The sequence below is a fragment of the Penicillium samsonianum genome, assembly GCF_028829775.1.
Source record: "Penicillium samsonianum strain IBT 33392 chromosome Unknown utg000003l_segment0_segment0, whole genome shotgun sequence".
Taxonomy (NCBI): Eukaryota; Fungi; Ascomycota; class Eurotiomycetes; order Eurotiales; family Aspergillaceae; genus Penicillium; species Penicillium samsonianum.
The window spans coordinates 209,549-221,773 of record NW_026643261.1 but is presented as its reverse complement, the minus strand read 5'-3'; the positions used below and the strand labels follow the sequence as shown (position 1 = coordinate 221,773).

The following is a 12,225-nucleotide window of genomic DNA, read 5'->3' as shown; positions in this document are numbered from 1 at the left end:
TCACCTCGACAAAATATTCATGCTTAGGTGGGAAGATGGGACTGTTGCAAGGCAGGTATCGTATCCTTGTACGGAAATGGAAGTTCTCTGGTCTGACTTGCACGGAAATGGAAGTTCTCTGGTCTGAATGTGGAACTCGGGGGCCATGGTTGAAGCAAGATGTAAATATTTAGCTACCCAAGTGCGGATGGGATTCTCGAAAGGGTCGATGTAGACGAAAGGGTTGCAGAAATAGGACGTGAGTATAGCGGAAAAGAATATTGGCTATATAAATACATTGTAATGATATGATCTCTAGTTATGTGATGCGTGTACTCATTATCCGTGGATATATACATATGTAGGTATTGTACCACTATTGTACCACTATTGTACTAATATACACCTAACATCGAGACAGATCTTTTATATATAGCACCTCTAACTACATACTAATACTATATACAACATAATTAACCTCTCATGGGTCGGCCACGTTATCCCGAAATTCTGCCTCAGGCACCACCTCCGCATAGCCAGGGACGAGGCTCACCCCTCAACTTACCGTGATTCCCCGACACTACTTGAATAACGTCGCACTCCATGATTCTCCTTCACAATGGTATCTGAATCTCCTAGGCCTTTGGGCATTGACGTCTCACATTCCACTATGGAGTCGCCACCAGCCATTGCCGCCTTATTCGTCATCAGCTTCGACATCAGGGCCGGGTAGGTCCTACTCCTTCCACTGGGCATCGCATCTCTCAAGCTCGGGAACCTATCGCTGACATTCTGCGACAATAGATATGTGGTCTCGTGGAAGCAAACTGTGCCGGGAGGTGAGCAATCAATTATCTAGCCGAGGCTACAATCGATACTAACTCCCGAGTGAATAGTTGAGGTTGAAGGGGTTGTGGAATACAAATCACTACCCTCTGGGCTGCACAATGTGACTGAAGACCTGGTGTATGTTTTTCAAGGTTCCCCAAAGCTTTGGATCCGATTTTTGCTGATGCGCTCATGTAGGTACTTCGTCCATGAACAGTATGCCGGTATCAGCGCGTTCCTCAATCATCCCGCCACGGAGGCCGAACGCAATGCGAATATGTTTGCGATCGGAGTTCTGGTGCCCCTCAGCACCGGAAGACTTGGGAAGAGCTGGCGACACGCTCCAAGGCTCAAGGAACTGACGCTGTTCGTATCTCCAGGCACCCGCCATGGACGAGATCCCGACTGACACTGGTACTTGATAGGAAATACGCCGAGAACATGTCAGATATGCAGCATCTGTCTGATTACTGGGAGACATATAGGATAGGAGGGACCGATTCTTCAGCGCCTGAATCCCCCATCGACTCGCCTCTTAGTCTTCGATTCAGACCTGGCGAGCGACCAGATCACTCGAGTCGCAACCGCGCCTTCAGCGATGCAATGGTACTGGAAACGTTCAGGCCGGCCTTGACGCCCTTCCATCCCGCTTCATCGCTTCCAGATTTCACGGAATGCTTCGGACCTCTGATCTTCCCCCTCTACAGAGCAGCTTTGCTGCGCAAGCGGATTCTCTTCATGGGCGAGGCTCCTGTACACACATCTTGCAACTACGGTACGCTCCTATGCCCATTGTACTTGATCTACTGCTAATTCAGATCCAGTATATGATCTATCTCTCTTAGCCTCATTGCCCAACTCCCTCCTGCAGCTACTCCCCGACGATCGCATACCACCACTACGCCCCCGCCCCCTCTTCAACGTCGGCATCCATGATATTCCCTACCTCTCCTCCTTCGATCCATTGCGCAGCATCATAGACCTCGAAACAGACCCAAGCTGGATCGCGTGCTCCACCGACACCGTCTTAACCATGAAACCCGACCTCTTCGACGTCCTCGTCACCCTCCCCGCACCATATTCACAACAAACCGCTGAGCGAACCTTCCCCAAAATCTCCCTAGTTCATAACACAGGCGGCAAACCCAACCAAACCCAACAAATCCAGCTAAAAGCAACGCAGCGCGACGCCCGCCGCTACTCAATGCTCCGCCGCGGACTCCGCCAATTCTCCAACGACTGCCCCACATCCCCAGAACAAGATTCCTCAGACACAGACTCAACTTACTCCTCCAGCCCCGTCGTCGAGCCTATCTCCTGGACCCGCCTCGCCTACACATCCTTCATCTGGTGGGCCTCCGCCGGCGAGAACCGCGACGGCCTATCAGAGGAAGAAGAAGAACAGCAGATAGAACAAGACTCCCGCCTTCTGGCAAGCGTCGAGAGTCTCGTCCGCCCTCCCTACAACTCAATCTCCCACTCCGACCCACCCCGCAATCCCCTCCAGGAAGACCAGCAGCCGGCTGAAGTCGCGCTCGTCGCATACTTCCGCCGCCTGACGTCGCAGATCTTCGTTACGTTGGCTGGCGCCATCGCCCGCTATGATAGCGACCTCGACGACGATGCCTATAATGATGCGCCGTATATCGATGAAGATTATGATACCGATGCTTCGCTCTCAATGTCTCGTCAGTCTATCCATGGCGACGAGGGGAGTTCGCCTTTGCTTCGGCAGCGGTCGAGTGTGAGCGGGTCTGCGAGTCATGGGTCGAGAGCTGGTCACCGGGACAGCGGTGCGCATGACGTTGTCACGATTACGGTGGCAGATATGGCGGAGATGGGCCTTGATGTGTGGAGTGCTACGGACCGGATCTTTGTTGAGGAGTTGGTTTCTTTGTGGTGGGGTCGTGGTGCGAAGGTTGATAGTGCGAGGATTAGATGTTGTGGGATCTCGGTTTTGTAGAGGCTGGTTCTCTGTTTTATCTCTGAGATCTCGGAAGATCTTCATGGGGAGATCTTGTTTCTTGTTAGGCATATATTATACATTGTAGGTCAATATACATCTTTTCATAATTATATCTCAACGAGAATAGTCGGCCGCTTATACGGCCTCTGCCGTTGGTGAGCTAAGACCTTAACAATGATCTATTTGGACCAAGATGGTATTAGAGACGTTATATGTAAGAACCCTCCGAAAGGCTTTTTGGATGTTCTTTTTATGTCTTTTTTTATGTCTTCTTAGGTGTATATGAAAGCGGTAAAAAGACACTATGTACCTAGGTATAACCTTTGGCCTTTGACGTGTGTGTGTGCGTGTGGTTTATAGTTCAAGTGATTCCAATTCTGGCTGGATAAGGACCGAGAAATGGTAAAATAGCATTCACTCTTAACAATCAGAATCTATGTACAGAAGAAGAAAATGAGACATAGGAAATGTGAAAAGAGGGACAGACAGTGAAGCCGAAATTGCGTCAAAGGAAGGACATGCAGTTGGGAAAATTAAATCCATAGTATACTGAGGCTCATGACATCGGAGCTAAAAGATCCAAACACAAAACAAACAAAACATATTGCTTCCAATCGCCATGCAAATGAAATAAAGACAAATTGATGCAGCGCCGGGGGGTATTAGAGGAAACGACAAGCACCGGCAGACCATGCAAAAGAAAGACATAAATATGCATCATGAGACATACATCCCAGGGCATTCATTAACGTCGGAACATCCGAACAGGAGCACTCATATCTCGGCGTTCGCCAAGTTCGTTCTCGGTCCTCGAATCAGCCCGAAGATTGGGGTTGGGAAGGCGTCGAGGTCCCCGAGCAGGGGTCGGGTTGAATCCCGCCGAGGCGCGAGCTGCGCGACCGGGCTCGCTGGCACTGACTGATCGCTGCTTGCTGTGGGTACGGCCTCGTCGCGCCCTGATTTGTGCGAGTGCTTGTTCGCGGTCGATGGGTGTATCGGGAACGCTAGGGTGCGAAGTGCGCTGTGACTGTGGCTCTTGTCGGGAAGGAGCTCTCTTTGGGGGGTTGATGGGCTGTCGGTATCCATGGTGATCTCTCTCGACACGTCTCGACGGTCTTGCTTCCACGGACAGTGGTGCACGCGAGTGTTCAGCGGCACCATCTGATGGGGTGGGACGGGTCATTCTGGCCACAACCGGCTCCCCAGAGGGCGTGAACGAGTCAACCTGTTGGTCGGGTGATGCAGAGGGATCGATACGACATGTGTGTACATCTGGCTGAGGCTCGGCGAGATCGGGTGTGTCAAAGAAATCCAATCGTAGAGGTCTAACATTATCTCGGAGAGGAGATGGGAATGTCGTGAATGTGCCGGTCTCTGGAGAAAATGTAACCAGGGGCTCGGCTGGCATCTGCATCTTGGGGAGATCCGTAGGTTCGGCCTTTACGGCAGGCGCGGCGTGCTGGTGAACAGGAACAGGTGGCGCGGCCAGAGGGGTACGGCTTGGCTCGGGTTCTTCCTGATGGACGCCGTGTTGAGGAGATCTCACCTGGGGAGTGGCGGCCTGGTGAACTGGAGATCGGTGGACGGGGGGTGGAGGGGGAGGGCTGGCCTCGGGGGTGGTGGCTGGGTGAGGATGGGTTTGGTGCACACTAGCTTGCTGGATGCTGGCTTGTTGAATGCTGGATTGCTCAGCACGAGCTTTCTCTTCCGCCTCAATCTGAGGCTTTTGGAATTTATTATAATACTCAGCGTCGTAGATGTAGCGACGACCTTGGCTCTCAGCAAGCCTACAAGAGCAGCGTTCGAACTGGCACTCAATGTTCAGGAAATGCACCATATCTTCGGCTGCGACTCTGCGACGACGCTCAAAGTCTAGCTCTTCCTTAATCCCCTCCAACAGATCCTCGTCCAGTTCAGTCTCGGATGCAGGTTGTTCACTCTCTGTCTTTGGTGCGCAGTCCGACAAACGTGGGCGTTTGGGAGGAGTGGCTTCTGCGTGATCGTCTTCGCGTGCCGGAACTGGGGATCGAACAGATCCCGCAGCGGCTCGTTTCGGTCTGCGTGGGGAGGCCAAAAAGGCGAGGTCACCTTCTGCTATTGACAGTCTTCCGAAGTCTTCTTTCCGAATCTCATGGGCGCGAACTTCGAGGGTGCTCGAGTGGTTGTCTGTCTCGAGGGCACGGAATTTCTCTTTCAGGACTTCAAGTTCCTCTGTGAGACCAGCGAGAGCATAGGCGCGCTCGAATGCCTCCTGTTTGGCCTTGTCCTTCGTCTCGCGTTCTGCTGCCACTTCATCTTTCAGTGCTCTGACCTCTGATTTCGCGTGCTTCAATTCTTCTTGAAGCTTTACCAAGGTCGATCCGGCCCGAAAAGCTTCTTTGCGGGCTTTTCGGATTTCCTTTTCGAAGATTGATCGTTCGTGGGCCTGGCGTTCTTTTGCTCCGTGTAGCTCCTCCAGCAATGATTCGAGGCGTTCACTGATCCGGCGTTCTCGCATCTGTGCTTCGGATAAATCTTCTTGTGCGGTGGCTAGGGCGGATTCGGCTTCCTCACGGCCCAAGATGGCGCGTTGTAGAGCGGCATTGTTTGCTGCAGAGTTGGCAGGGCTGCCTCCTCGAGATAGACCGTTTAGGAACGCCACTTTGGCTTGGACTTCTGAAACACCTCGGGTGCTCTTGTGGTGTAGTGTGAGGAGATCGGAAGGTAATGAGGGAGAGGCGGGTATGGTTTGTTGATTCATGCGTTCCGGCGAAACCGGATGCAGTGCTTTTGAGGGGCTCAGGATGGGACGTGTTGGAGACTCCATCGCAGATGCTTCGTGACAAGTAATGGATCCAGCCGATAAATATCACAAGGTCAAATAATCATCACAGGAATAAGGAGATTCACGAGGGAAAATCACCATTGTGGAGTTAGGGTGGTGACGCACCCACAGAAACATGTTTATTGCCCTCTTTGGAAGGATCATGTGACTGTTGCCCTGGTGACTCTCTGCACCTTCCCAGATATGGTTAGACACTCACGTGCGGTACTTCCCCACATCGGGACTAGCGTCATATTTTGGTTATGTCTGTGCGTCTTTGGGCGGGCGTTGTCGATATCGAAATTTACTGAGGGGCCACACTGCGAGTGTCATTTCCATCCATCAATATGCATGAAATTGTTACACTTCAGCTTGGCCAGCGGGCTAACTATCTAGCAACACATTTTTGGAATCTGCAGGTACTGTCATCCACGGTCAGATATGAACTTCGGTCTGATATATAAGTAGGAATCATACTTTACATATAACGATGGAGAACAGTCTGATGTTGATCATGATGTTCACTTTCGACCGGGTGTTGGAGCAGATGGTTCTGAGACTTACACCCCACGCACAGTAATCTATGATCTGAAGGGCGGATTCGGAACATTGCGCAGATACAATGCACTTTACGAGCTGAGTGAAGACTCCACAGCAGGCCAAGGATTATGGTATGCGGTTCAAATTGATGGACAAGTCTTTCAAATTAACGTCTGGCAGGGATGGACGAGAGATAGTCCAAAAGCAAACCCCAATTCAACAAAGTGAATATCAGAAAAGCTTGGATTTGGGCACTCCAGCCCCACGCCTGACCTCAGAGTCCGTACGCTACTGGTCAGACTACAACAGAGTGTACTATCATCCAAGGTCCATTGTTCAGTTAAATGAATATGACCTAAACTCCCAGACCATGCCCTTTGAGGATTGGAATGTCGGGGAAGAGTTATTCAAAGACCTTGATAAGGAGCATGATCTGCTAGACCGTGATCTGAGACCTCTCCTTGAAGAATGTGACCACTTGCGGGCGCTGCAACTGTTCTCCGGGTCAGATGATGCCTGGGGCGGATTCGCTGCCCAGTATATGGAAAGACTGAGAGATGAATTCGGAAAGAAAAGTATCTGGGTGTGGGCCATTGAAGACGGCACCAAGACACAGCGGGTAAGTGACACAGTGCTGCCATTTCGAAGAATCGCGAGCTCGGTTGGCTAAGTTTCGAACTTTGTATAGCATCACCAGTTCAAGAAGGATACGAACAAGGCCAGGTCACTTTACGCGATCGCCCCACTGGCATCGCTCTATTCTCCAATTATCGACGTTCCGCATAAGCTGCCCGGCTATCTCAACGTTGATCGCCAATCAGAATGGCAGAAAACCGCCCTGTTAGCCTCTGCAATTGAGACCGTCACACTGCCTTCCCGATTGCGGCCATATCAGCATTTCGAGGCCTCTCTTGCTGGGGAAGATGGTACGCACACCATCTTCGAATTGCAATCTTCCATCAATAAAATCAAAATCAATGGTGGTCAAACCAAGGAAGCCTCCAATGAAGATGGGCCGACGAAAGCCGAAATTGAATTTGACATTGACTTCGCCTATGACGGCGAGTACAACAAGGGCGCTCACATTTTCAACCAGGTCCAGGTAACCCGTGGAGATGAACCGGAAAGGGACGGTGAGTCCACCGAGGACAGTGATGTTGGGCACCTACGCAAACTCAGAAGATACAACTCAGAGTCGATGCTACAAAGGTCGGTTTTTCACTTTTTCAATTTGTGCATTTACTTTCACTGTCTCAGCCAGGATGCTCACATTCTATACCACTATTATAGTTTCCACACGCCACTCAGCATGCCTATTCTTGACAGTTTCCCGCATGACATGTTCCCCACCCCCAAGGCAGGTACTGGAGTAAATGTGTTTACCGCATTGACCGCCTCGACACGGACGGCTCAGAGGATCAAGGCTATCTCGGCAACTGCCGCACGTCTGGTCTCAGTTGATGAGCGTGAGGCCTTGGTAAACGGACTCGGCGAGATTCGAGAGTACTACGAGATCGGATGGAGTAGTGGCTCGGACGATGAGGACGACTAGACACACTCATGGGATAAGACTATGCTTGTTGATATCATCGCAATCTAAAAAATGACAGGGTATATAGCCGGTTTCGGGCGATACTTGCCTCCCATTATGCAGGTCCAATATATGGAGGATGCAATACCACCACTGTGTACGGAGTAATTGTTCCCCGAGAAAAGACCTGGAAGAATTCTGTGGCTTAAGGCCCACTTTGTATAAAGTATTACCCCACATGTAGTAGCTTTCACTGTTATCTCTTCGGATGTGATGACTAGGATATGTGCGCCACCTGGGCATTGGACGGGAATGCGACCATGTACACCCAGCCTCCTAAGCTCACACACTCCGCAATTTAGAAGGCTGGAAACTTCCCGGATCATACTTTTCCAAGACCCTAAGGCGTGGAGAGTTTAAGACATATATCCCAATTCTGGATACTTCAACCTTGGAAACATTTGAAGACATATGAGATGTTCCCTTGGTAACAATGCCCCCGCATTTTCCGAGCCGTGGACGAGTCCCTCGTTCCTGTCATTTATGACAATTTAAATATTTTAATTGATTTACTTATGGACTTATTATGACTACAACATACCTGATTTAGAACCAGCACATCTTATACTCTGTATGGCAAATAAAACAAAAAAACTCTGTAAGAAGGCTGGCAATAATTCCAAGGACTACGAAGGCTTCTTATTTTGTGACTATGTGACTACCGTGCAATAATGTAAGTGCACGTCCACGGGTACAACGCCTATGCAGTGTATATTGTACAGTAACAGGGGCAGACATGTAGGTTTGTTCTCAAAGCCCAACAGCTCGTCTACCCCGCCATTATTCTTCTTTTTTGTCAAAACAAGATTGAGAGCGTCATCAGTCCAATTGAAATTTCCAATAGTGTGGACTGTGAAAATATTGGAATGGATAGACTTCTTATGATACAGAGGCCGTGGAGTAAGAGGGCAGTCCCCCGAGTTCCGCTAGTTCCATGAGTATTGTATGTGTCAGATTGTAGGGAATGAACACTAAAAAGAGGATTGGGAAGATACTAGGGTAAATAAAACCAACACCGTCAAAAAAGGAAAACCGAGAAAAACAGGAAAAAAAAGAAAAAAAGACAGAAAACAAAAAAAGGGAAAACAAGGACAACACATTCAACACATTGACATCGGCAAGTACATATCCATATCTCGCCAATCGCGGGGGTCTCGGGAACTTCCTATGTTTTTCAGTGGAAAGGGAAAAAAGGCCAGGGCCTGTCCCACAAGGGTCCACTGTCCTGCGTCGGCTTACTTTGTAGGGCCCATTGCGAGGAGACTTTCAACTGTTGGGGCATATACTGCATAACGTCACCTGCATTAGACACTTTTTCCAGGGGCACTGCGTTGTGACTGCTCCGTACTCCGCACCAACACAGTCTACACACATTCAACTAACACTGATCCACAGAAAACCGATCAGCATATTGTGATCATCTGGGAACAGACCCTGACCCAAGTCCAGACTTCAGACGGGTATTACCGATACCGGGCTCTCCAATTTTTTTATGCCTTACCAGAGTCTCAAGGGTTCCAAATTTTCCACGTCTGTCATTCGTGAGGTTTCCCCACACTTTTATCTGGACACATGGGGACGTGGACCGAACTTAAGAGCTATTCATAGCTCGGTCTCATGACGTGGGGAAGAGACATTTTCATACCAGACTTCATATCACTACTCCGTATGGAGTATCAAGTTAAAAGAAAAGAGGCAACCAAAAAACAGCCCGCAAAATCTAACCGAATATGGGTACTGTGATGGAAAATCCTAGAACTATCTCCCGCATTTGCCAAGAAGCCACCTGCATCATTGGAGTCAATTGGCTGATCTGCTCATGCATCGGGCTCTGAACACTTTGACCTTGGCATATTCCAACAGGTTTTCGAGGTCGGCAAACCAAACACCAGTATCTGAGACCTCGTCAAGTTATCATTGGCTCAACCCTAGTACCTGGTCGTCTAGTCAACCGGGCCCGTGTACTTTGTACATGCGCTAGCACTCACCTCTACGTCTGGGTTCTGGTACACCATACACTATGACCAGCCTCTTCGCTGGAAATAAGCGGGTCGACTGCTGAATACTAGTCGTTCATGTCAGTTCTGGTTGGAGTTAGAATATGAGCGCCACTTTTTTTTCTGACTTTCTCTTTTGAGTGCCCAATATGGTTTCGGTTGGTCCACACTAGCCTGAAGGCCAACACAACGGAGCTATCAAATGAACCAGCCAAACAGGAATTATGGCTCTGAGGGTACCTCACCCCAGGGGGACATATAAACTTGCCCTATTTCCCCGTTTGATCCCAGCCTCGGTCCTAGAAATATTTCAATTGTCTATATTGCCCGTTTAGGAACTCTCTCGCTACGGTTCCTATCGTCCTTCGTTTCAAGGAACATATCAGCCCTAGCTATTCCAGTACATAACAACCATTCGTTTGCTAGTCAATATGCGGGGCGCTCCAATCGTTCTGCTCTACGCCGCGACCTTGGCGTCCGGCATGGTCATTACTCCCAGACATGCTGGTGAGGCTCACATTGCTGTCCGCGGCGGTGGTGAGGACCACGACGGCGGTGGTCCTTGGTGGGGTGGTGACCACGGAGATCACGGCGATGGTGGCCATGGCGGTGGTGGCCCCCCAGAAGAGACCACTCCCTGCGAGACTGAGACTCCTCCGCCTGTCGAGACTCCCCCGCCTGTTGAGACCTCCACTCCGTGCGAGACGGACACCCCTACTGCTCCCCCGGTTGTGACGCCTACTACTCCCCCCGCCTGTCGAGACCTCCACTCCGTGTGAGACCGACACGCCTACTGTTCCCCCAGTTGTGACACCTACTACTCCCCCGCCTGTTGAGAGCTCTACGCCGTGCGAGACCGACACACCTACTGTTCCCCCAGTTGTGACGTCTACTACGCCCCCGGTTGTGATACCAACCTCGACTCCTTGCGAGACCGACACTCCCACTTCTCCTCCTCCTGCGAGCTCGACTCCATGCGAGACCGACACTCCCACTTCTCCTCCTCCTGCGAGCTCGACTCCATGCGAGACCGACACTCCCACTTCTCCTCCTCCTGCGAGCTCGACTCCATGCGAGACCGACACTCCCACTTCTCCTCCTCCTGCAAGCTCAACTCCATGCGAGACTGATACTCCCACTTCGCCTCCTCCTGCGAGCTCGACTCCCTGCGAGACAGACACTCCCACTTCTCCTCCTCCTGCGAGCTCGACTCCATGCGAGACTGATACTCCCACTTCGCCTCCTCCTGCGAGCTCGACTCCCTGCGAGACAGACACTCCCACTTCTCCTCCTCCTGCGAGCTCAACTCCATGCGAGACTGATACTCCCACTTCGCCTCCTCCTGCGAGCTCAACTCCATGCGAGACTGATACTCCCACTTCGCCTCCTCCTGCGAGCTCGACTCCCTGCGAGACCGATACTCCCACTTCGCCTCCTCCTGCTAGCACTACGCCTAGCAAGACCGAAACCCCTCCTCCCGCTTCCACCACTCCTTGCGAGACTGAGACCCCTACTGGCACTCCTCCTCCGGTTATCGTGACCACCACCTACACCACTACCACCTGCCCAGGTAAGTAAAGATCTGACTATTCCATCAATTACAATTGCTCATAAAATCAGTGACCTACAGCACCGTTACAAGCGGCACATCAACCTTCACTCACCCCGTGACCCAGACAAGCACGATCACCGTGACGTCTGTCTCCACCTGCACTGAAGGTTGCACTCAGCCCACAACCACTCCCACCAAGCCCACGATTCCCCCTGTTGTTTCCACAACCTCTGTCGTGGTGCCTCCTCCCGCTACTGAGTCTAGTGTTCCAGCTACCGAGACCAGTGTCCCAGCTACTGAGCCTACTGCACCGGCACAGTCGAGCCCCGTCACTTCTTCCACCTCCGCCCCCCCTGCTTCCTCCTCGCCTGCTTTTAACAGTGCTACAGCTCTCCAGAAGTCTGCTGCGGCCTTCATTCCTGGCCTGGCTCTTCTGTTTGCCCTGCTCTAATTGATCTATACGGAAGTTGATCTGTCAGACGAGATATGATGCCATGGCTCTGGGCAGTTGGTGAGAAACTGGACGATGGATTTTACGCACGAAAAAAAAGGCATTACTAAAATATCCAAAAACATTGTATTCGGCATATCCAGTCTTGAAGGACACCAGGATGACGGTTATTAATGGGTTACTTGACGACTTGACGCTCCTTATCCATGATTATGGAACCCTAATTCTAGTCATATATATGTTAGTTTACGAATTGATATTGATTTCTATTAATTACCCACGTTTCCCATACACCCATACAAAATTAGAAAATTAGAGACTTCACAAGTCATCTGGTATACAATTCAGCCCTATTCGAAATTAGGGCTGTGACATAATGTGATAACGATAAGAAGTGCAAACATCAAACATTAGCCGGTGTGTTTGCATGATGACCCGTGTCCTCATCCAACAGCTCTTTTAGGCTTCAAGTTACGTTACTGCCAAGTGGCCACAGTATCCCTTTGCTTTCAAATGGC

General features: G+C 50.6%; 4 protein-coding genes across 4 annotated transcripts; 3 read left to right on the top strand and 1 right to left on the bottom strand.

Annotated features, from left to right (window-relative positions):
• Window positions 1-598: 598 nt before the first annotated feature.
• On the top strand, window positions 599-2,770 carry N7471_003630 (uncharacterized protein; the record flags this gene model as incomplete). Its single annotated transcript, XM_057276350.1, has 6 exons — window positions 599-708; window positions 784-818; window positions 876-945; window positions 1,006-1,173; window positions 1,233-1,582; window positions 1,632-2,770. 6 exons carry the CDS (start codon window positions 599-601, stop codon window positions 2,768-2,770), a joined length of 1,872 nt encoding a protein of 623 aa, XP_057135960.1.
• A 748-nt stretch (window positions 2,771-3,518) lies between these two features.
• N7471_003629 (uncharacterized protein) lies at window positions 3,519-5,579 on the bottom strand (the record flags this gene model as incomplete). The annotated part of the gene is made up of 1 exon (XM_057276349.1): window positions 3,519-5,579. The coding sequence occupies one exon, from the start codon at window positions 5,577-5,579 to the stop codon at window positions 3,519-3,521; it is 2,061 nt and encodes a 686-aa protein (XP_057135959.1).
• Window positions 5,580-5,918: 339 nt separating this feature from the next.
• On the top strand, window positions 5,919-7,801 carry N7471_003628 (misato family protein). Its single transcript, XM_057276348.1, has 5 exons — window positions 5,919-5,995; window positions 6,045-6,247; window positions 6,297-6,735; window positions 6,805-7,325; window positions 7,407-7,801. Exons 1-5 carry the CDS (start codon window positions 5,924-5,926, stop codon window positions 7,666-7,668), a joined length of 1,497 nt encoding a protein of 498 aa, XP_057135958.1. The 5' UTR covers window positions 5,919-5,923; the 3' UTR covers window positions 7,669-7,801.
• Window positions 7,802-10,135: 2,334 nt separating this feature from the next.
• On the top strand, window positions 10,136-11,707 carry N7471_003627 (uncharacterized protein; the record flags this gene model as incomplete). Its single annotated transcript, XM_057276347.1, has 3 exons — window positions 10,136-10,460; window positions 10,510-11,274; window positions 11,325-11,707. The coding sequence occupies 3 exons, from the start codon at window positions 10,136-10,138 to the stop codon at window positions 11,705-11,707; spliced, it is 1,473 nt and encodes a 490-aa protein (XP_057135957.1).
• Window positions 11,708-12,225: the final 518 nt, after the last annotated feature.